Raw genomic sequence first — 23,892 nt, forward strand, 5'->3', positions numbered from 1 at the left:
AGCATTTCCACCTCTTATCATTCTAAACTGTTGTCTTGATTATTCCTTAAAAATATAATGTCGAAGGCTCATAATGTCGAAGAAGACTCCAGGATGAACCCTGAATTTGCAGATCGAATGAAGCAGCTGGACAAAGAGGCATCTTACTACCGGGATGAATGTGGCAAGGCCCAAGCGGAGGTTGACAGGCTGCTGGAGATCCTCAAGGAGGTGGAGAATGAAAAGAATGATAAAGACAAAAAAATCGCCGAACTCGAAAGGTAGGTTTTGAGAGATTAAATTTAAAAATCAAATCTGTGCTTGAATTTCCAAAGCTTGAATTGCCATTGGAGAGGAGAATCCCACATCTCATAGTGTTTAATGTGGATGACAGAGCTCACAGAGAACCTGTCTTGGAAACAAACTACACCTGAGTTCAAACTTTGGCTCTGATACGTATAGATGGGGTGACCCTGAGCAGGCCTCTTAATGCCTCAGGGTTCTGGACAGTTGTCTGAGACTATATGTTGTCAAGTAGGCTGCTGACCTGCATTGGCACAGGGAGCGTGGGAGTGAAATTATGAAGCCTGCTCTTGTATCCCATCCCAATACAACCCCAGGACATGGGCAGGCAGGGCAAGAAGTCTTTGTCTCTGAAATTAACTTGGGTTGACGTTCATGTTGGGACTTTTGGGTAATTCTTGGTGCGTGGGACAAAATTTAGAGAATCTGTAATGTCTCCACCTCTTGGAGTCTTTAGTTACCTTGCAGAGGTACCTTCTATATGAAGCTGTAAGTTCTCTCCCTCCCAAATCTACCTTTTATTCATTCAGATTATATTTATATTTATATATGCATATATAAGTATATGTATATTGCCTACATAAACATATAAGCACATAGATATTGCATATATATGTATGTATATGTACTATAAGATGCTTACATATGTGAGTTTCTCCATGATAATGGAAGCTCTTTCAGAGTAGAGACTCTTGTCTTTAAATTTCTGGCATTTAGTATAGTGTCTGGCACATAGTAAGTGACTAATAAATGGTAACTGATTGATTCCCTAAAGAAAGAGGAAGGAAGGAAGGAAGGAAGAAAGAAAGGGAGGGAGAGAGGGAGAGAGGGAGAGAGAGAGAGAGAGAGAGAGGGAGGGAGGGAGGGAGAGAGAGAGAGAGAGAGAGAGAGAGAGAGAGAGAGAGAGAGAGAGAGAGAGAGAGAGGGAGGGAGGGAGGGAGGGAGGGAGGGAGGGAGGGAGGGAGGGAGGGAGGGAGGGAGGAAGAAAGAAAGAAAGAAAGAAAGAAAGAAAGAAAGAAAGAAAGAAAGAAAGAAAGAAAGAAAGAAAGAAAGAAAGAAAGAAAGAAAGAAAGAAAGAAAGAAAGAAAGAAAGAAAGAAAGAAAGAAAGAAAGAAAGAAAGAAAGAAAGAAAGAAAGAAGGAAGGAAGGAGGAAGGGAGGAAGGGAGGGAGTGAGGGAGAAAGGCAGGGAAGGAAAGAAAAATCTGGTAGAAAAGATAGAAATGCAGTTGTCTTTTCCCATGTCAAAATTAGAAGGTTCCTGGAATTATCCTCTTAAAGGGTATTACTTCCAGAGCCAATATTGGTGAGACATGTGACCTTAGGCAAGCAATTTGATCACAATTTGATCCTCCTTTAGTTTCCCAGTATATGAAATGGGAATAATGCTCCTTGCTTCATCTATTTCACATCATTGTGGTTAGGATCAACGGGAGGTTGCTTTTGAAAGTATCAATCAATCACCAAGCACTTGTTAAGTGCCTACTGCCTGTCAGGCACTGTGCCAAGTATAAAGAACTACAGTAGGGGGCGGCCAGGTGGCGCAGTGGATAGAGCACCAACCTTGAGGTCAGGAGAACCTGAGTTCAGATCTGGCCTCAGACACTTAGCATGTCCTGGCTGTGTGACCCTGGGCAAGTCACTTAACCCCAATTGCCTTAGGAAAAAAAAAAAGAACTACATTATAATAAGGATAGTTAGTCAACATTTATGAAATGGCTGCAACTTGGAGCTCTCCAACACTAGGTCTAGTTCCTGTCCTCCAGTTTGGGACCCAGCTGCTAGTCAGCAGCAATCACTAGCAATGGCGGGCACTGGCTGCTCAGTTCCCATGAATGATTAGGTGAGGGGAGATCAGTGTTGGGTAGGTGGGTGAAAGTGGAGGAATTATGCTCAAGCCCAGCAAAAACTTGAGGCGCCTGGCTTTGGAAGGCAGGGCAGTGATGGCAGGCAGATTGAGGACCACGATTCACCTGCTTTGGGAAGTCTCCCCAACAAAGTACACCATCACCTGCTCTCCCGTCACCTCGGACACTGAGAGGTAACATTAATTATCCAAAGTCACACAGCCAGAGTGGGTTTAAGGGAGAAGTCTTTTTGGCTCTGAGCTCTGCTCTTTATCGTATCACCAGTTTTTTTACCTAGACTGGATGTAGGTATAAAAATTCATTGCAATGATGTCTTCATCTCAAACTATTCAGAATCTTGAAACCCAATTTATACTACAGCAGAAAAGATATGCCCCAGTGCAAAATTCTGGTCTTTGCTAAAAGGTCCTGGGTTTGACTCGTTCCACAGAGATTTCCCAGCTGCGCCGGCTGCCCTTAACTGTTCTCACATGGTGTAAACTGAGGGAGTTAGCTTAGATCATCTCAAAGGTCCTTTCTAGTTACAAGTTCTGTGACCCTGCAGGTGCCTCTGGCCTGGAATAAAGTTGTAGAATTATTGAACTTGAAAGCTGAAAAGTGCTTCCATAGCCATCCAGCCCTAGCCAGGCCGAGAACCAGGAGTTTGTTCCCCCCACATCTCTTAAAATAGAAAATTTTGGGGCAGTTATGTGGGGGCAGTAAGGTAGTTCAGTGGATAGGGTACCAGTTCTAGCGTCAGGAGGAACTGAATTCAAATCCAACCATGACACTTGACCTGTGTCTCTGAGTAAGTCACTTAATCCTGATTGTTTTGTGAAAAAAAGAAAATCCTTAGGGTGATCTCCACAGCTAGGTAGTGCAGCGGATGAAGTGCCAGCCCCAGAATCAAGAGCATCTGAGTTCAAATCTAATCTCAGACACTAGCTGTATGACCCTGGGCAAGTCCCTTAACTCAGCCTCAGTTTCTTCCTTTGTGAAATGAGCTGGAGAAGTATCTTTGTCAAGAAAACTCCAAATGGGGACACAGAGTCAGACTAAATGACTAAAAACAATAGAACAATCTGTTATCAAAGTATTAAGTGCAGTATTATGGGATTCCATCTTCATTTATGGTGAGAACATAGATGGAACTGAATATCCAGGAACCCAGTTTGAATGATTAAAATCACTGGTACTTAGTTGAGGAAGCTTGGCTTAAGCAGAATTACAGAGAAGATAAAGATTTGGTCTCAAAGCCAAGAAAACTTGGATTCAAGTCCCATCTCTGACATATATGGGCTCATATGTGTCTCAGCCTTTTGCTGTTCAAAGCCTTTGAGTTATCGAAAAGGGACCAGGATTTCCATGAGGTCATAAACCCATTTTCTATTCCTTTTGTTGTCATTCAGTCACTTCGGTCTCGACCAAATCTTCGTGACCTATTTGGGTTTTCTTGTAAGAGATATTGGAACGGTTTGCCATTTTCTTCTCCAACCCATTTTATAGATGAGGAAACTGAGGCAGGCAGGATAAAGTGACTTCCCCAGAAGTGTCTGAAGTCAGATTTGAATTGAGGAAGATGAGTCTTTCAGCTCTATCTCTATTCCTAACCTGGTAATAATATAATTATATTACCAGGTATGTTATAATATCAGGTAATAATACTAATAGCTAGCATTTATGTAGGACTTTAAGGTTTAAAAAGTGTGTGTGAATGTGTGTGTGTGTGTGTGTGTGTGTGTGTGAGTGTGTGTGTATACTCATAGACTTCATTTACACATAACTTCATGTAGATATATAGAATGAGGGTGGGTGGAAAGGGACCCAACACATAAGTTGCATTTGTAGGAGGAGCATTTGAGTTAGGCCACATTTCATAGCTCAGGAAATTCAGGCTAAGAGGGCGTCTCCCAGCATCCCCCTTGCCTGCATTACAGGTGATGTCCAACTGTGCTCCATCCAAACTACCACGCTGCAGCAAAATCAAAGGTTCTTATCATTCACTTGGTGCTAGTCTCATTGGGCGGTCAGTCCGGTCCAGGCAATGGAGTCTTCAAAATAATATTTTTAAATGCATAAAAAAATCAAACACAGGAATACCGGGAAAGCCAATTCTATAGAAACGCAGCTGTCAAAATGTTATTACAACGTAAGTCCACAGACTCCAGGTTAAGAACCTTTGCTCTAGATCTGATTGATTTAGAGTTTGAAAGTATAAAGAGAGCTTTTGAAAAGCCAGGAGACATCGTGCTATAGAGAATGTCAGAGCTGATACTGCCTTGATTTTTTCTTGAGTTGCCAATAGAGAGATGGCTGGATGACTTGATGAATAGAAAGCTGAGCCACGAAGATTCGAGTGCAAATGAAGCGAAAGAATCACTTAAGCTCTGTTCTGCCTCAGTTTCTTCAAATGTAAAATGACACCTGCCTTGGAGGCTTGGTGTGAGGCTCAAATGGGATAGCTTTGTATGTTGTTATGGGCAAGGATTGAAGGTGGCCGCGTCTTCCAACCTGGGATGGCCTTGCTTTAGGGAGCTCCCAGTGGTAAAACTTCTTCCACTGTGGTGGGGAAGATCATTATGTGAAACTCCTGGAGATGGCCCATTAAGTGACTAAGCAATGCAGGTGCGGAGATTTAGAACTGGAAAGGATGCTAGAATCAGTCTCCTGCACTTATATAAGCCCTCAGAGGCACAGCCCACACGGCTCCCTTTTGGATCCTCACTCACCCTAATTCCTTGGGGTCCAAATGAGAGCCACAAATTGAATATAAATCTTCCAGTGTAGACTCGAATCCCTCCTCCTTTTTGATAAAGACTTCCCAGCAGCAGCTATCTCTCTGGTTCGCCCAATAGCTTTGAAAGACTTTTTATACTGCTTATAACCCTTCTTTGATTGATTAATTGATCGATTATTTATTTTCACCTGGTTAAGGTATCAGGATAGAGTCTTATTGATGACTTCCTATTTGTAGAGTAGAATAATTGTCTTAAAGACTTCCCAGCAGCAGCTATCTCTCTGGTTCGCCCTCTGACTTTGAGAGACTTTTTATATTTCTTACAACCTTTCTTTGATTGATGATGTATTTTCACCTGATTAAGGCATCAGGATATACAGTCTTATGACTTCCTATATGTTGAGTAGTGTAATTGATTTACTGACTTGTGACCCTAATCCTTATATACAAAAGGAAGAAACCGGGGCAGACAGATCATGTGTGTGTGTGTGTGTGTGTGTGTGTGTGTGTGTGTGTGTATGTGTATGTGTGTGTATGGTTTGCTGTTGTGTGTGTGTGTGTGTGTGTGTGTGTGTGTGTGAGTGTGGTTTGCTGGTGTGTGTGTATGTGCGTGTATTTTGTGTGTTTCACCTGCATTTCAGACAGGTGATTTCATCTTTTTGGAGACTTTCCAATATGGACAAGTCTGCTCACAAGGAACAATGTCTTGTGGTACAAAGATTTTACATGTTCCCTCCTAAAAACACAATCTCCTTGAGGGCAGGAACTTTCTGTCCCCCCCCTTTTTTTTTTGTATCTCCAGCTCCTAGAAGTGAGAGCCACACGCTAAGTACTTACTCAGTGCTTGCTGAATGCACGGATTTGTTGGATTCCATCTCAGACCCATCATTCCTCTCACCAAACCAGACCGCCTCAGTGCCCATGGCGGCGTAGCTAATTAAGTTCCAAGGTCAGATGAAACCCAGCTCATCCCAAGCCATTTCTAGATCACTAAGGTCCAGTCGCCCCATCTTTAAGCACTCCAAAAAACAAGCAGTGATGTGTTGCCTTTTTGTCTCTCAGGGGTATTTGGAGCCTTAATGACCTCTTATAAATTGCTTTCATATAAAAAAAAAAGAGACCCAGAGGAATGCTAATTAGTTATCAGGTATTGTATACATAACGTAATTTTCCAGTGAAGAAAACAGGTCCTAAGTGGATGGAGCCTTTAAATCACCAGGGGGTATTAACATTTTTATTTCTTCAATCTGGTGTGCATTAAGACAACAGAGATTTTTACAGGCATTTATCTTTATGTATTTTCTGCACATTCCCCTTATCTTTCTCTGTCTCTCTCCTTAAACCTGTTGCCTCCCAGGCGTTGTAATTCACAAAACATGCTGTGGGACCCTGCTCTGTCCCTCTTCTTGCGGCTCATTTATCTTGAGCCCTACGGGGAACATACTTTGGGGCGTCTTTCCCCCAGCCCAGAACAGATGAAGGCAGGCAGCGGGGCTGGAGGTCGGGGAACAGGATGGCTTCCTTGGGAAAGGAAACAGCCTGATTTTCCAAGGCATTTTCTGCTGGGCTCCACGTGCCTTCAGCCCCTCACTTCTCCCTTGCATCGTGAAACAGCCTCCTTCTGATTGGGGCATATCTCATGTTCTTGGCTCTGACCCTCAAATTCATACCTCATAAGATTGGGAAGCTCCAGATCTCTGAGCCGCGGGGACAGACATCTCCATTCCAGCAGGGTACAGGAATGTTTGTAATTAAGTCTGTGATTCGGAGATTGGAAATTGGTTTTGAAGGGATTCTGTGGTCGCCCATCTGAAATGGGACCGACCTGGCCGAGGAGCCCGGTTTCATCTGGCCGTGCTGTGGGTCAGAGCAAGGAGAGAAGATGGGGCGAGAGCCTGCTGGCTCCCTATCACGGAACCACACGTGCCCCCTTTTTGTCCAAATGACCCTTTGCTTTCCCGAAGCTCTGCTCTTAGTCTGGAAATCCAACGTCCTTCTGTTCTGTCCTTGGGTTGGTTCTACAATTGGTGAATTTCACAGACAGAACACCAGGATGTGTGCACATGAACAGACGCTTCGGGTCTTTCTCAAAAGAGTGTTCTTTTCATTTTCCTTTTAACTTGATTAGGCATTAAACTTTGCTTTTCAGACTACCTGTTGCCCCTCTGTGATCTCCAGGCATCTTGTAGGTGATAAATGCTTTGGCAACTTGAATTCTTGGGCTTCTCACCTTTAAACCAAGTTAATGCCTGAAATCCAAAGAATCTGCCTCCAATTATGTGTTCGTTTTAGTTCCTGAGAGCAGGTTCCAGCTAGAGCCCTCTTCCCTGCTGATTGTCTCAGGGAGAGCCTTTTTGGTTCAAGTATAGCAGGATAATGTATTGGACAATAAGTAAATGTACCTTTCTGGGTCTGACTGTGCCTGGAAATACAGATGGGAAGCGTTTGAAAACTGATAATGAAACAGGAATACTTAGCTCAAATCTCCCCCCTCCCCCAAATATCCTAATTGTAAGATTTTGGGAAAGTACCCCAAGAAATTTATTCAGACTTCAGGCTGTGCTGATGTGCATCAGAGAGAGAATTTCCTCATTGGGAATTTTGGATGCAAAAGCAATTATAGATGTGGTTAAAGAAATAAGTTAAACACAAATAGATTTGACTTTCAGGGATCTCATACCATGCTACTATTATCAGAAGAAAAACCAAAACAAAAATGGAAGTGGTGTGTGTCTACCAATATGGATGCCTCGGTCTTAACTTGACTTCCTGAAGTAAGATTAGGGCATCACAGGCCTGGGAAAGGGGTTATAGAGTTATGGAAAAGATAGATTCAGAGTTGAAGGGATTCCAGGAATCATTGACTCCAATTTCTTCATCTTACAGATGGGGAAACTAAGTTCTAAAGAGAATATATATTAAAAAAAGAACCAGAAATGGTTGTGAAATGTAATGAAAATGAATTTGCAGATGGAGGATCTTCTGTTAGAATTTTCTTTTGCCACGTAGCAGATTATACAGTGTTGGACAACTCATTTCATCCTTCTTTGTCTTAGCTTCCTCACTGTAAAGGATTGAACTAGGTGACTTCAATGGTCCCTTCTTTCCCTAAATCACTGCTCCAATGATCATTTTCAGCCCTTATTAATTTTAGAATTCAATTCTATTTTATTTTCAGATCATTTAAATGATCTCTCTCTTTCCTCCATTGAAAAAGCATGAAAAATAAAACTTGTTACAAATACATACAAATAAAACATATTCTTCTATTAGCCATTTCCAAAATAGTATGCCTCAGTCTGCCCTCTAGGTCCATTGCTTCTTTAACTAGTGATGGACAATATGTTTCACCATGGATGCTCTAGAACTCTGACTGTATGCATTGTTCTCCCAGCTCTGCTTAATTTCCTCTGTCTCGCTTTGTTCAGATCTCTCCAGATTTCGAGGGAACCATCTTGCTCATGATAGTAGTATTTCATCACCTTGTTCAGCCATTCTTCAATTGATTACTATCCCTTCAATTTCATAAAAAAGGACTGCTATAAATATTTTGTAGCTTTAGGCCCTTTTATTCTTTTAATCTCTTTAGAGCATAGTCATGGATATGATATCACTAAATCAAAGCAAATGCGTAATTGAACGGCTTTTTTGTGTGTATTTCCATGTTATTCTTTATGATAACTGTAGGTCAAACTATACCTACAATGTAGCTTTTAAGGCCCCCAATACCACCGTCCAATCATCAGAAAACCTCTTCTTGCCTTGATTTTAATGATTAACATCAATATTTGTCCTTAACTAAAATTTCCCAGTATTATTTTCCTTAAAAAAAAAATCATTCACTTTTTTTTTTCCTTCACAAATGGATGAGACCATTCTTATTTCTTAGCCTTGACTGACTAGGCCCATTGGCAGAAATGGATTGACCTAGAATAGAAGAAACATAGCTTAAGTTACAAGGGAATGGTCTTGGGATTGGGAAAGGGAATTTTATTGCTGGCTTATGCCAACTCCATGAACTTGGGAAAGTCCCTTAACCGCATAGAACCCCAGACCATGCTCCTAATCAGAAGTTACAGAGGAGGTGGCAATCCCTATTGGGAGAAGGTGTTTTTTTTTCCTATGATGAGAAGTCTCCAAAGAGATCATCTCCCTGAACCAAATATACAAAATAACACGCTCACAAACCCCAGCAAAAAAGTAAAAATTGAATTGATCTCATAGAAGATAGTCAAGTGGAAGATAGCTTTGGAGTTAATTTTGTTTTTTGTATATTTAAAGAATAGATAGAGATAATACTAGAGAAATATCCTGATGGCATGTGAATGTGTTTATGTGGATTTATTAGATAATATGTATTATGTAGATAGCATATATATATATATATACACATACATACAATGTATACATTATTAGATGTATCTATTATTGGAAATGCCTTTTAGACATTGTATTATATTTAGAGAAGACGCTAAGTAGCAGAAAGTACAGTGTTAAATTATGAACTTTATTTTCACAATCAGAAAAAAAAAACAAACCCAACATCCTGCTTTTAGCTCTGGAAGAAACTGAGTGGTGATGGGGAAAGGATATGGGAGTATGGGGAGGGAACTGGAGGGAGAGGAGGAAATGTATCAACAAAAAGATCCCTGACCTTGTGTTGGATCAGTCCTAGGCACATGATTTGCTCAACCCCTAAAATGATGATCATTGTGCTCCTATGGCCAAATTGGTCACTCTTTTAATTTTCAGCCACGAAAAGGGAATGTGTTTTGGTTCAATCCTTGCTGGTTCAAATCATATCTTCGTGACCCCTGAGCTTATAATGAGATATGCTACCTTTGCGTTTCCACTTCTATTGATTAAATCATAAAAGCTCATGGGCCTACAGATAGGGAATGTCTGTATAAATATTCATTTCGGAATCAGCCAAATTCTGTCGTTGGCTCACTGGAGTGCACCTCTGGTTCGCATCAGGGGGGACTGCACCGGGGTCTCTGACGCAGAAATTGGCTTCCGGGGGTGAATGCTTGATACCCTAAATTGCCAGGGAATGCTTACAGCTTTCCCGGGGAATATCCGATACCAGGGAAATAGAAATACTTACCACAGCTCCTGGCACAGAGTTGGTGCTTAATCAATATTGATTGATTGATTGATGCTCATCATTTGCTTATGAATTTGCCTAATAGTGCATCACTTGGCTATCAGTTTGCAAACTAATGCTTTTTTCCCTTTTCTTTTATTCTCCGCTTCATCCCTTTCTTCCTCTCCGCTTCTCCTCCAAATTGCTGCTCTCTCCCTTGTCACAACCAGCTTGAATTCCAGGTCAGTATTTTCTGCTTTGTTATTATTTTTTTTTTCTAAATGCTTATCCTTCCTAAGCTTAGCTCATTTCTTAAACTTGTTTTTAATGCATTTCTGTAATGTTTTCTTCTGGCCATTGTTTTTCCCCCATCTCGTACTTAGAGCGGTCCATGATATAAGCGTGTACAATCATAAAGAAAAACAAAGCTTTAGATTGTTCTAATCCATCCCTTCTACACGATGTTGTGGTTTTTGCAACTCAGTTGTGATAATTTCTAATAAGGTAACATATTTCTCGGGAAGATCTCTGAGTTTTGAGTACAGGACAATGAAATATGGCGCCCTGGAAAATGAATGCTGACTTCTCCATTTAATTCAGAAGAACAAAAGATTTGGCATTGCCACTGAGACTTGAAAGCTCACTTTAATAGCTTGAGCCATTCAGACCTTTCGCTTAATAAATCACAGCGTTTTGAAAGATTTATAATACTTTTTTTTTAAAAAGTCACTTTTGAAAATTATCAGTGTGTTGGTAACATATTGTACACACATGTTATTTCCTGCCATTGTTTGGGTTTTAACTTTTTAGCTTAGTTTTTATTAGTCATACAACAATCTTTAATTACCAAAGCTATAGCACATGGGGACGACCTTCAAAATGGGTTCAGTGTGAGCTGCGCGAACCCCAATACTAACTGACACAATGGTTGTTGTGTCGTGGGATATCTTTCACAGTAAGCCCAGACAGATTTCTCTTTTTAAACTTCTGAAGACAGAAGGCTCAGGTCAACATTTTGTTCTTTTTTAGATCGAGCAAGATCTCGTAAGCATTCATTTCTAAGATATCAAATATTTTTCTGAGTTCTTCTCTAATGTAACTTTGAATTTCCTTTTTCCCCCTGTGCCATTTCCTATGTAGAATGTGAGCTCCGTTGAGGGCAGGGATTGCTTTTTAAAAATTTTGCCTTTGAATCCCTGTTCACAAAGTGTTCACAGAGGATTTAATCAGTTTTGATCGAATTGGGTTTTTCCAATAGTCCTCGGTCGATTGCTCTTTAAAAACTATTTCCGAAAGTCCCGTCCCTTTCCCCAGAGCCAGCAGCCAAAAATTATTGAAGGTATTTTTAGAAGCCACAGTTTGTTTCTGAGTTTTTCAGATCTTTCTCCCTTTCTGGCACACACTGATGGGGGCTCTTGAAAATGTTTCTCTTGAAGGTAATTCAGAAAAATAAGCAAAACAAAATAAAAAATTCTTTATTCTAAAGTTGCCCCTTTCCTGAGGAGGCCCACAGCTATTATAAAAGCAATAGGTTACCACCTCTCTTTCCCTGATAACCCGTCCCCAAATGGGCACCGACTGACCAGATTTAAGCCAACAATGAGGGAAAGGGCAAACTGTCTTGCCTCTTGGTGTGGGCTCATTTGAAATCTGTACCAGGGAATGTTCCCCACAGACAGTCACCAAGCTGAACTTTACCAGAATCTTGTTCTATCTGCTGTGTGGGGGGCGGAGACCTTCATTTGTGGGTATGGACAGAGACACACTTAGAGAGAATGATGGCGGGAAAAGGAAAACATTCGAGATGGTTGGACCTCAGCCCTCTGGCGACACATTATCCAAAGCTCTGTCGTGGTTTTGGATTGGCTTGGTTCATCCCTGCCTGCCTCTTCTCTCTCTCTCTCTCTCTCTCTCTCTCTCTCTCTCTCTCTCTCTCTCTCTCTCTCTCTCTCTCTCTCTCTCTCTCTCTCTCTCTCTCTTTCTCTCTCTCTCACTCTCTTGTTTTGCCTTTTATTCTTTTTTGCTGAACTCAGTTCTTCTTCTGTGCTTCCAGGTACTTTCTTCCTTAAGTCCAGGAACGTCTTTCTCTCATGCATCTCGGACCTTTGGGTCTGGGCTCAGCCAATAAAACACCAGATGGTTTGGGTGTGGCAGTTTGTGCAAAGGGAGAGAAATGAGGAGGAGTGAATGAATGGATTTCCTGGGTTTGGGAATATCTGTGGGATCACTTAGTCATTCGACAAACATTTATTAAGTGCCTACAAAATGCCATGGTTTGGGAATATCTGTGGGATCAGCTAGTCACTTGACAAACATTTATTAAGTGCCTACAAAATGCCAGCCACCCTGCTAAGTCAGATTGGAATGGGGCGATCCCTAGCTGCACACAGTAAGTCTGGCTGGTATGATTCAGTACAGCCAGAATCGGATGTACAGTTGGATGATCTGTATTCAGATCCCAGTTCTGTCCCTTGTTTGACATCAGGTGAGTCACTTGACATCAGCAGGCCACTGTTTCTTCAACTGTGAGATGCAGGACACATTGGCCCCCAGCTCCTTGGCAGTTGTATCTTTGTGGTTCAATAGCACATCTCTTTCGGGGCGGGTCGACCCTACGTCAAACAGAGGTATATCATTGGGCAGATGGATTTTAGCTGGGCCATCTTGGGGAGAGAAAAGCCGGTGACTTTCCACAGCTTGGTTGGACTTTCCCAGTCCTCCAGATAAACGAGGCTGCTTTTCTAAACCTGTCTGAATTTAGCAGGAAAAAGAAAATAAGATTTTTCATAAATATTGGATTTCTAGCCAGTGTGTTTCTGTTCTGAACTTCTGATCCGCTTTTGTATAATTGGGGGTTTGTTTTTGATCCGGGATTTCCCCCCCTGGAATTCAGAAATCTTTCTGATGGAAGCGTATGGGCCTGAAGAGGCCACCTTTCTGTCAAGAAACTTGTTGTCACCTTGCTTGCGTTTTAGTAAGCCTTATATACTCAGCTTAGAGAAATCCCCCAAACCCAAGCAGATGTGTCAGGTTAAACATTCAGCTTCCCAGTCTGTTTCATGTTTCTTTCCTTTCTCCTCCTCCTTTGCCTTTGGCAAATTTCATTTATAACAGAGAAGCCAAGGTGGGAAATGGCGGAGACCAGGCTGGGTGGGAGGGCCCATCTCCACATGGGTGCCCTTCCCAGAAGTCTGTGGAGTGGAGGGACAGTGTCGGGGTCACCACCTCAGAGGGCTTGTGTGACGGACGGCAGAGGACCTTATGGGAGCGGGCTGATCTAGAGTGGTAATTGGCAATAAGAATGGATCCCGGGAGAGCCGCCTCCCGCCTTCCCACGCAGCTCTCTGCACATGTGCAGTCCATATTTCAGGGAGGGCCCGTGGATGGACGGCCACATGCCTCCTTCATGTGCAAACCTGCCTTTGTGGAGACCGATGCCTGGCAACCCCCATTAACACCTTGCTAGAGAGTGACTTCAAAAACCTGCTCTCTTTTTAAAACCCAAATCAGCCCTTTGTTAGGCTTTTCCCAAAGTCCAGTATTGTGCTCCCAGCCCCTCACTCCTCCGGGAAGAGAGGAAATCAGTCCTCTGGAGGTCCACGCCCAAGGAAAGCATTGGAAGTTCCCGACTCAGGTTCCCTGGCCCGCTCGGTCCTGCTCTGCTGGGGCCCATTCTGCACTGCCCCATTCTCCATCCTGGGAAGGATCATGAAGGGAAAATGAGCCTCCTGGCCCAGCTGGGTGGGCAACCATTGGTGGGGGCATGAGAAAAGAGCTAGGAAGCTGGGGGCGCCCTGCCTCTAGCAAGGGGGCGGGAAGGTCCAGAAAAATGAGGGGTCGGGGGTAAGTAGGGTCAGAAAGCTCAGAGATGGGAGGGACCCAGCAGGTCATCTAATCTTTTATGGGTGTGTACATACCCCCCAGCATGCACACCCAGGCATGCAGCCGCGAACTGTACACACACATACAGTGCACGCAAGAGTCACAGGAGATCAATATTATCTCCGACTTTCGATTTTATACCATCTGCATTCTCAGTGCAAAGCTTTCTCCTCCTCCCAGAAACCCACATCTTAGAAGAAAAATAAATGGAAACCAATAGAGGAAGAAAAGACATTTCATGAAAACTGGCCAGCACCTCAAGCAGGACTGACAGTCTGGGTCATTGCACATGAAAGGAAAAAGGGAAGAGGAGAGAGAGAGGGAAGGAGAGAAAGAGAAAGAGAAGAGAGAGAGAGAGAGAGAGAGAGAGAGAGAGAGAGAGAGAGAGAGAGAGAGAGAGAGAGAGAGAGAGAGAGAGAGAGAGAGAAGAGAGAGAGAGAGAGAAGAGGAGAGGAGAGGAGAGAGGAGGGGAGAGGAGAGGAGAGGAGAGGAGAGGAGAGGAGAGAGATACAGAGAGAGAGGAGAGAGAGAAGAGAAGAGGAGAGGAGAGGAGAGGAGAGAGGGGGAGGGGGAGAGGGAGAGGGAGAGGGAGAGGGAGGGAGGGAGGGAGAGGGAGAGAGAGACAGAGAGACAGAGAGAGAGAGATACAGAGAGAGAGGAGAGAGAGATTGAGAGAGAGAGACAGAGACAGACAGAGAGAGAGACAGAGAGAGAGGGGAGGAAGGGAGGGAGGGAGGATAAAGAAGAAAGGAGGGATAGAGAGCTAGAAAGGAAAATAATAGGGAAGGAGAAAAGGGGATGCAGAGTAAGCAAAGGGAGGGAAGAAAGGAGGTAAGGAGCTTCTCTTCTCTCCTCTTTGAACTTAGCCTGCTCATATAATTAATTTATATCCTACAGCTTCAGTACAGCTCTTTGCCATGTTCTTTCCTTTCACACCCTTGTGGTTGTGTGTATGATTGTGTGGAGTGTATGTTTTGATTTCATCGCTAAGGAAATCCCATGGAGGAAACTTCCGCCAATAAAATGGACACCTGTTATTTACTGTATTGGAAAGTTGCATGGGCTAGGGAAAAGTGAACTGACTTGCCCAAGATCATAAGGCAAGTCAGAGGAAGAAAGGGAACGCAACTCATCCTGATACAAAGTTGCTTTGCTGGGCTCACACACACACACACACACACACGTACACACACACATACACACACTCTCACAGGTACATTCATATAGACACACACAAACACATTAAATATACACTATATTCATATATGATGTATATATAATAAATAATTTTTCTTATAAACTATATAAACATGCAATGTACATATGTGTGTATTATAAAGTATAATACTATAGATTTTATGTAATTAATTATGTATAAATAATCTTATATAATATAAAATGACATATATCTATGTCTTTATATTTATTTCTCTCACCTATGGGTAAAGGAAGTTGTCTTCAGGTCCGAGAAGCATTTCCCTCTCAAAAATTGCTTCTTAACGGCTACTGCTGTTTTTGGTGAAAAGTCAGAAAAATTTGTACCAAAGCCCAACTGGGGGAAAGCCAAAAATTTGCTGATTTTGCTGTGGGTGCAAATATTTTCTTAGGGATGGAAAGACTTATTTCCCCCTGATTTACAGCACATCGGGGTCGAGTCTCTATTTAGAGCAGAATTGGGATCTTTGGCGGGGAGCTGGGAAGCCAGGACCCAGGGCTCAGCGGACTTGTTTCTTCCCAAAGGGATTCACCATGGAAGGCACATTGTTCAAGGCACCTTTGGTATTCAAGAAGAATGGGATATGTTTTCCCTCATGTAGCCCCAGCCCTGTCCCTTAGGAGAAGGAGGCAATCTTGTGCAAGACAAAGCCTCAGGACTTGAGTGCAAGGCTTGTCAGGTCCACTTAGTACTTGAGTAACCTTGGGTAAGTGACCTTACACCTCTGACCTTCTCTGGGTTTTCTCATCAGCAGAATGAGAATATTGGGCTAAATAGCCTCCTAACCTTTCCAGCCATGGATTGTGATCCGTAAATAGAATCTCATTTGCCTTTTTATTTTTGAACTTTTAAAAGTTACCTCCATAATGGACAGCCTGTCTACTCCCCCCTCAACCAGATGTTCTAAGAGCTTGTGAATGCTAGAGAGGGTTGAAGGAATGGAGAGAACAATTCTAAACCATTTTCCCTCAAAACAATTCAGTGGATTTTGTTTTAGGGTGACATGTTTGGATGAGGTTTTCTTTAAAAAGGAAGAACCTGGAAAAAAAGAATTAAGTAAAAAGTTCATAACAGAACAATAGAAAACCTACAAAAATGCAAAGAAAAGGTGGACAGTTCTGAAGATAATGCGTAGTATTTATTCCATATGCTTTCTCGAAATGGAAATTCGGGGTTTTATATTTTAAATCTTGTCTTATGTTTTGCTGTGCATGTGATAATGTTTTCTTTTTCCATTTCATATTTCCATTTTAAATACGACTTCATTAAAAAAAAGAATGATCTGGACGGAGCTGAGTGCAGTGAAAAGATTTTGGGTCATGGGACCATGGATGATACTATCTGTCTTTATCATTTACTAGTGAGTGACCTTAGGAGGTCATTTCCTTCTGGGTTTTAAGTTCCCATATGTGGAAAATGAAGCATGGGATCGAATGGCTTCTCACATCCCTTTCTAGCTCCTTCTCGGACTTTCTACTTCCCAAGAGTCAATTGTTTAACAATCACTGAGTAATAATGTCCCGAGAAAAATGCCACCCATGATGCTGAGATTGAAAGTAAGAGTTCTCAAGCCAATTTTTTTCTGCTCCTTTCTCCTTTCAGTCCCTACCAGCCCTGGCACTGGGCAAGCATTTGCCAGCTCTGAGATATTTTTCCTCATCTGTAAAATGGGGATAAGAGAAATATAGGATCACCTAAGAGAATGCAAATAAACTACGGCTTGCAAACCTCAAAGTGTTCTATAAATATAGATATTATTAAAAAAGATTAATATTATTAGTTATTCCTTTTTTTTTGATTGCACAAATTTTGGAGAGGCAGTGTGAGGGAGTGAATAGAAAACTTGGTTCCCATATGCAATGGGTCCCGGCCACAGATTTGATCTTTTTGTGTCCCAGACAAGCAAGTTGGGATTGAAAATTCCCAAGGACTTGCCCATCAAAGTGAGTTGAGGGTGTTTGTACTTTGGTCATCTTCCACACTGAGAAAATCACAAGTGCAAAAATAAGTATCATGAATAAACCATCAGAGAATGGCCGGTCTTAGAGAAAGCACCTTGGACATTTCTTTGCAGCCTGCGTAGCATCCTTTTAAAAATACCTTTCTTGGCGTGATTATAAATCACCTTCCAGAAAAATAGGATCTTGTTTCCTTTCGCCTCGATGGTTTTCTTATGAAATGTGAATTCTGTCACTTCATTACCAACAAGGCTGGTTCATATTGTGGCCAGTTGCCTCTGAATAACGCCACACACTTTCTTCCTTACTATATTAAATTGCTAGGAATTTCCACCCTGAATAATGGTGAGCTATTGAGCATTTTCATTCATTCATTCAGCTGTCAGTAAACCAGCATTTATTGAGCATTTACTGTTTGCCAGGCACTGTTCTCAGTGTTAGGGATAGAAATAAAGGCAAAAATAGTGGATACCCTCAGAGAACTTACATTCTAGTGGGGAAAGAAGTACAAAGTATACACAGTTAAGAAGACACAAGCTCTCTACAGAGGCAATGGGAGACAGTCTTCAAAGAGAAGGCATCGAAAGCCAGAAAATGGGGAAAGGCTTCCTTCAGAATATAATATTTGAGCTGAGCATTAATGGAATGGAGGAAAACTAAGGAGCAGCAGTGATGAGGGAGGGCATCTCAAGTACAGCAGCAAAAAGAGGAGGGATGGGGCGTCCTGGTGTGGATGGAACAAAATGATGAAAGAGACGAGTCCAGAACAACTAGGGAGAATGGAGCAAAGATCTTCAGAGGCCAAGAGAGGATTTTTTTTATGAATGAACCAGGACCTCAGATTGCAGAGCCAATATTTCCACTGTCTCCTTTATGTGCATGTAGACATACACACACTTCCTGTGTATATATATGACTATATACACATTTATATACATGTATGTAGGTGTTTGTGCAATGTATATATATATATGTATCTGCAACGCATACATGCTATCTAGAGGTGTGTATATATTCATATGTATATGTATATGTGTACACATAGATACATATTTATATAGAAAACTATATGCATATATATATATATTTTACAATTTCCCTTTTAATAAGAGTTAAATAAGAATAAGCTTTATTGATAGGAACATATTTGGTTCTTTATATGGTTGTTTTTGTTTATTCATTTTTTAATCATGTCTGCCTGTGATCCCATTTTGGATTTTCTTCACAAAGATATTGGAGGTTTGTCATTTCTTTTTTTTTTTTTTTTGCATATATATTTATAAATATATTTATATTTTACAATTAACATGTGTAGACAGAGCTAGACATCTATAAATCTATATATTTACATTTCTAAAGCAATCTAACTTGTTAATTTTCAAGAGAAATGGAAGGGCAGAGAAAAATAAGCATTTATCACATGCCTTCTGAGTACCTTTGCTTCTTTGAACTGAATTCTGACTGTAACTCAGAAAGAAGCATTCATATTCTGGAAGAGCTGTACAAAAAGAAGTGTGTACTGAGTTGGACACCACTTGAAAGTCGTTGGCATTAGGGAGGACCAGGGGAAGCAACTGAGGTGACTCAGGGGAAAGAGAACATTAGAGACAGTGGAGAAGATTTGTTTTCTTTCACTGAGGTTTTTAGTAGCATTAAGATCTGGAGGAAATGGAGGTTTAGTATATGTTTACTGGTTGAATACTTTGGAAGCCCATGTGAGTCTGATGCTATCCCAAAGTTAACAGGATGGTCTGGAACTCTGCATTTTCTTCTGACCACTAGAAAGGAATCCTTTTTTTAAAAATTGGATTTAAGCTTGGCAATGTAATCATCAGGTTAAAAAAAATCACCAAGAATAATCTTTAAGGTTTAAAATAAAACTTGAATGATTGTATACAAAGCTGTTTTCAAAGCAAAGGAACGAGAGGAAAAACATGTAAAACATAAAAGGGTCTAGGACACAACCTATATTTTATAGTTTAATATTGCTTTTTAACTTTCTCAAATTATTATAACATATTTTCAAACCGCAACTCTCTCCCCATGCCCACCTCAGATCTGTCTTTGCTGATCAAATCTTTAATCTCCTTCAAATAAGGAATGCTTTCATCCTCTACTTGCAAGTCTTAAATAACAAATTACATTACTTTTTAATGGAAAAGATGAGGAGATTTCGTTTTAGACAATAGTGTCAATTAGGCTGATTTTAAGTTGTTTGCATACTCTAATTTAAAATGTTATTATGAATGAACTCTTCAGTTTTCAAAGTGAATGGAAGTCTACTAGGATGGTATCCTTGGAACATTTTTTTTTTACCAATATTTATGATAAGGGCATAGATGATATCTCTAGCAAAATTACAGATGAAACAAAGCTAGAAGGACCAGATACTCTATTGGATAACTTAATATGGAATCAAAAAGTTCCCAACAGTTTAGAAGAATGGGTTGAATCTTACAACATGAATTTCAATAAAGATAAATAAAAAAGTATCACATAGATTCAAAAACCTAATTTCTAAAGCATAAGCTAGGATGACTAAATCATTTCTTCAATAAAGAGAGGTTTGTTTTGTTTTGAAAGCATATAGCAATCTCAATATGAGGTGACTAATGCAGTCTTTGATTACATGATATCCAAAGGAAAGGCCCATCCTTTTATTTTTTTAAACTTTTAAATGGAATTTCAATGGCATTTAATGGCCCTTTTCATGCAAATAAAATAAATAGTTTTTAACATTCTACTTTGAAAAATCTTGTATTCCACATTTTTCTCCCTCTCCTTTTTCCCAGACAAGAAACAATTTGATATAAGTTAAATGTGTGCAATTCTTCTAAACATATTTCTGAATTCATGATGCTGAGCAAAAAACAAAATCAAAAGGGAAAAAAATTAAAAAACAAGCAAGCAAACAATAACAACAGCAACCAAAAAGATGAAAATTCTGTGCTTTGATTCACATTCAATCTCTGTAGTCCTCTCTCTGGATGCAGATGGCTCTTTCTATTACAACCTATTGACTTGTTTTGAATCACATCATCATTGAAAAGAGCAAAGTCCATCACAGTTGATCATCACATAATCTTGTTGTTGCCCTGCTCGATGTTCTCTTGGTTCTTCTCATTTCACTCAGCATCAGTTCCTGTAAGTCTTCTCAGGTCTTTCTGAAATCATCCTGCTGATTGTTTTTTATAGAACAATAATTTTTCATAATATTCACATACCATCACTTTATTCAGCCATTCCCCAACTGATGGACAACCACTCAGTTTTCCAGTTTCTTGCCATTACAAAAAGGGCTGCTACAGACTTGTGGGTACATTTCCCTTTTTTGATATCTTTCGGATATAGACCCAATAAAGACACTGCACAGTTTTATATCCTTTTTGACATAGTTCCAAATTACTTTCCAGAATGGTTGGGTCATTTCACTACTCCACCAACAATGGAGTCTCCTAGTTTTCCCACAGCCCCTCCAACATTTGTTATTGTTTTTTCCTGTCATCGTAGACAATCTGAGAGGCATGAAGTGATACCTCAGAGTGGTCTTAATTTGCATTTTTCTGATCAATAGTGGATTAAGGGCATTTTTTCATATGACTACAAATAGCTTTAATTTCTTTGTCTGAAATTGTTCATATCCCTTGGCCCATCTTTTTTAAAACAATGATAATTTTCTAGTGACATATTAATACAACTAGTGAAATTCTTACATCTTGAGGAATGAAAATCAAAGCTAATAAAAAACTCGGTTGAGCTGCACAGGATAGACACGAGTTGTTTGTAACTATCATAAATTGCACAAGAGTAGCAATGTAAGCAGTATCTTTAATTGTGTCTGAAAAGTTGGTGGCTCTCTCTTGTGGTGGGAGCAAGAGAGAATCCTTTGATCAGTGGGTTACCCAAAGCATTGATGGCCATTAAGTGTCAGAAGAATGAAGCCCTCTGTTCAGATGGCAGGATTTGGCGCAGAATTTACGGGAGAACGTGAATGAGAATCATCCAGGCGTGGGTGAATGGTTACCTCCATTACTGGAAAAATTTTCCCTGTTCAGAAGATAATGGATCATTGTCCACCATCAGTGTCTATTGAAGATATTTCCCTGTGCACCTTATGTCTTTCGGTGGCTCTCTCTTGCGTCTCTCTCTAACACTGGGTGAGCCCATAATATAAGTGGCTTGGTGTATAGCCGGTCCTCAGTCCTTGTCTCTTCCCATGTGACTCATTAGACCAAACACTTTCCCATGATCATAGATTCATTTAGGAGTTCCTAAAGTGTTCCAAGACTCGATACAATCAGCAAAAGGTCCTCTTTAAATAGGGGCATCTGGCAGATCACAGCCAACCACAGAGAATCTTTCATCATTTGGACTCTGGCTTGGAGCTAATCCAAGAGAATTAGAACTTGGCAAGAACATCTCACTTTTTTCTTCTCTCCTTGATATTAATAATATAATCATAAGGTCATAGAACAAAATTTTTTTAAAATATCAATGCTGGTATATGTTTTTGATACATGCAGAAGAGACACTTGATTGGAGGAGGTGTCTTTTGAAACTAATGCCCCTTTCCCTATTTTAAATAATTCCAAATAATCAGGACCTGTAGACAATTGTGTGAACATGAAGATGTGGTCTTTGTGGGACTCAGTTTCTTTCACTGTAAAAGGACATTAGAGAGCTTCTAGGTACCATTTATCTGCATATTTATGATTCTATGATTTTAAAAGTTCACCTATACATAGACGTTATATACAAAGAGTCCCCCCTCTGCAAAGAAGTTAGAGGGGATGCGTTTAAAATCTATTAATATGCATTTGGTCTCTATAATTTCAGGGCATTCATCTTTGGTTGTCCTGATGTTATTCTGTCTATTTGCACTGTTGTAATATTACTTCTCTGGTGATTTGTTCTTTGCTTCGAATCAGTTTGTGTAAGTCCTTGCATGTTTGTTTGTACTTCTCATAGAGCATCACATTGTTTTATACAAAGAAACTGGTTACATCTTGAATAAAATATTAGATAGCGATCCAAAAAATTGTAGAGGATTGGAAGGATTATTTCTATTTGGGGACACGGAATCTCACTAATCTTTTTAATATCATTGGGTTGATATGGCAAGGGAGAACTCTCTGGATAATTTATTTAGATTTCCAAGCAGCCTTTGATAAGGGTTCCCATCAAAGCCAGATAAAACAAATTTATGTTACCATAGAATCAGGGGTGGGGGATTCTTTGTCAACAAAGGAAAATTGGCTTCAAGACAGAAAACCAAGGGTTACATAAACCAACACTTCTTTGGATAGAAAAGTGCTAACAGTTGAGGTACTCCAGGGACTGGAACAGAAGCTGACTTTTTTCAGGGTTGTCATAAATGATCTTGAAGGCAGAGTTCCCAGTGAAATCTCCCAAGTGAAGCTCATCGGAGACTTGGAATGCTAAACTCAGTGAGGATAAACTCCAGGCAAAGCTCACAAAGACCTTTGGGAGTAGGCAGGGAAGTGGCAGATAAGGATCAACCAACATGGAGGTCACTTTAGGCTGGAGAACTGAAGATTGATGCTCATAAAAAATATAAGAAGGAACAAAAAGGATAGACTGCAGTTGAGCAGGGCTCATAATGTTAGAATTAGGCAGCAGATTTAGGACTTCATATTTCTACTCTCCTATGTATGTGCTTTGTTTCCCTGGTTGAATGTAAGGTCTTTGAGGGCAGAGGCTGTTTTATTTCTATCTTTGCCAGAATCCGGTACAATGACTAGCACTGAATTAAGCTTAACTGATTTTTTTAAGGAGGTTTTATGGCAGAGAGTAGCTTAGGATCATTGAAAGTAAGGTGAAATATTCTAGATGGCATCCAAACCAGTCGTCCTCCTGTCTAATTTGGGCCCTAACTAATTGTCAGCCATTAAACAGCTGATGTCTGTGTTTTTATGGAATAAATTCATCGAATGCCCTTCCAACTTTGTCCTTATTTAATCAATTTCCATTTTTCATCTGACATGAAAATGTTTTGGTTTTAACATGAAAATAGTGGAGCTGCAAGGTGAAAAGGCTAGCTCTTCCTTCTTTCAGTACCCCTAAATCATTCTCCCTTATCCTTGCTTCTTTGTGTTCCTTTATCAATGTTGACAAGAAAAACTTATACTGATCATAGGACCACAAATCCAGGAAACTAAGTTTTTAGATAATTTCCATGTGCGTCATTCAACATGGATTGTAAAATCTTAAGATTTTATGATGGCTTTGCCTCAACAACATATTATTCTTTGAACATTTTCTATCTTTATTTCGTATTGGTAAATGTACGGTCCAGACGTGATGGGTTTATTGCCAATTGAAGTGGGTGAAAAAAACGATTCAAATCAGATAGCATTCTGTCACTTAACTAACATGCTTTTGTGGGGAATGAAAAAGACAATGGAACTTAGCCCTGCTTGCAAGGAATGTGTGATCTTTTTGGGGAAAAAGTTTACATCTTAATGGGAAACACCATACATTTATACAGTATATATGTTTGTATATATGCACACATACATGTATACATGTTTATCTATAGGATAAGGCACCTGGGTGGCTCAATGGATAGAATGCTGGGCCTGAAGTCAGGAAGACCCAAATTCAAACCTAGTCTGACTCTGAGCAATCACTTTTTTTTTTTTAATTTTAACAATCACTTAACCTCAGTTTCCCTTAATCCCTTGGAGAAAGAAGTGGCAAGCCATTTCAGGATATTTGCCAAGAAGACCCCGTAGATTTCAAATAGGGTATGGCTGAATAATTTAACAACAGTAACAACACACGGATCTATGGGTATATACACCCATAGTAGTCATCCACAGTGTAGCACTTCAGGTTTCTCTATGGGTATATAAGCCCCCTTTCT

The 23,892-nt window shown here is 40.5% G+C and overlaps 1 protein-coding gene across 20 annotated transcripts in view; it reads left to right on the forward strand.

Annotated features, from left to right (window-relative positions):
- ERC2 (ELKS/RAB6-interacting/CAST family member 2) overlaps window positions 1-23,892 on the forward strand; it is a 993,908-nt gene that overhangs the window by 432,723 nt on the left and 537,293 nt on the right. For 15 of the 20 annotated variants that reach the window (XR_012485046.1, XM_074284429.1, XM_074284434.1 and 12 more), the window contains 2 exons: window positions 67-260; window positions 10,181-10,192. Coding sequence is in view for 19 of the 20 variants with exons in the window: in XM_074284429.1 (XP_074140530.1) it covers window positions 67-260; window positions 10,181-10,192 (206 nt within the window). In the remaining variant the exon portion in view is untranslated. The remainder of the gene's footprint in view (window positions 1-66; window positions 261-10,180; window positions 10,193-23,892) is intronic. The other 5 variants (XM_074284431.1, XM_074284436.1, XM_074284440.1 and 2 more) reach the window with 1 other exon arrangement.

This window comes from Sminthopsis crassicaudata, chromosome 1 (genome assembly GCF_048593235.1).
Source record: "Sminthopsis crassicaudata isolate SCR6 chromosome 1, ASM4859323v1, whole genome shotgun sequence".
Lineage (NCBI taxonomy): Eukaryota > Metazoa > Chordata > Mammalia > Dasyuromorphia > Dasyuridae > Sminthopsis > Sminthopsis crassicaudata.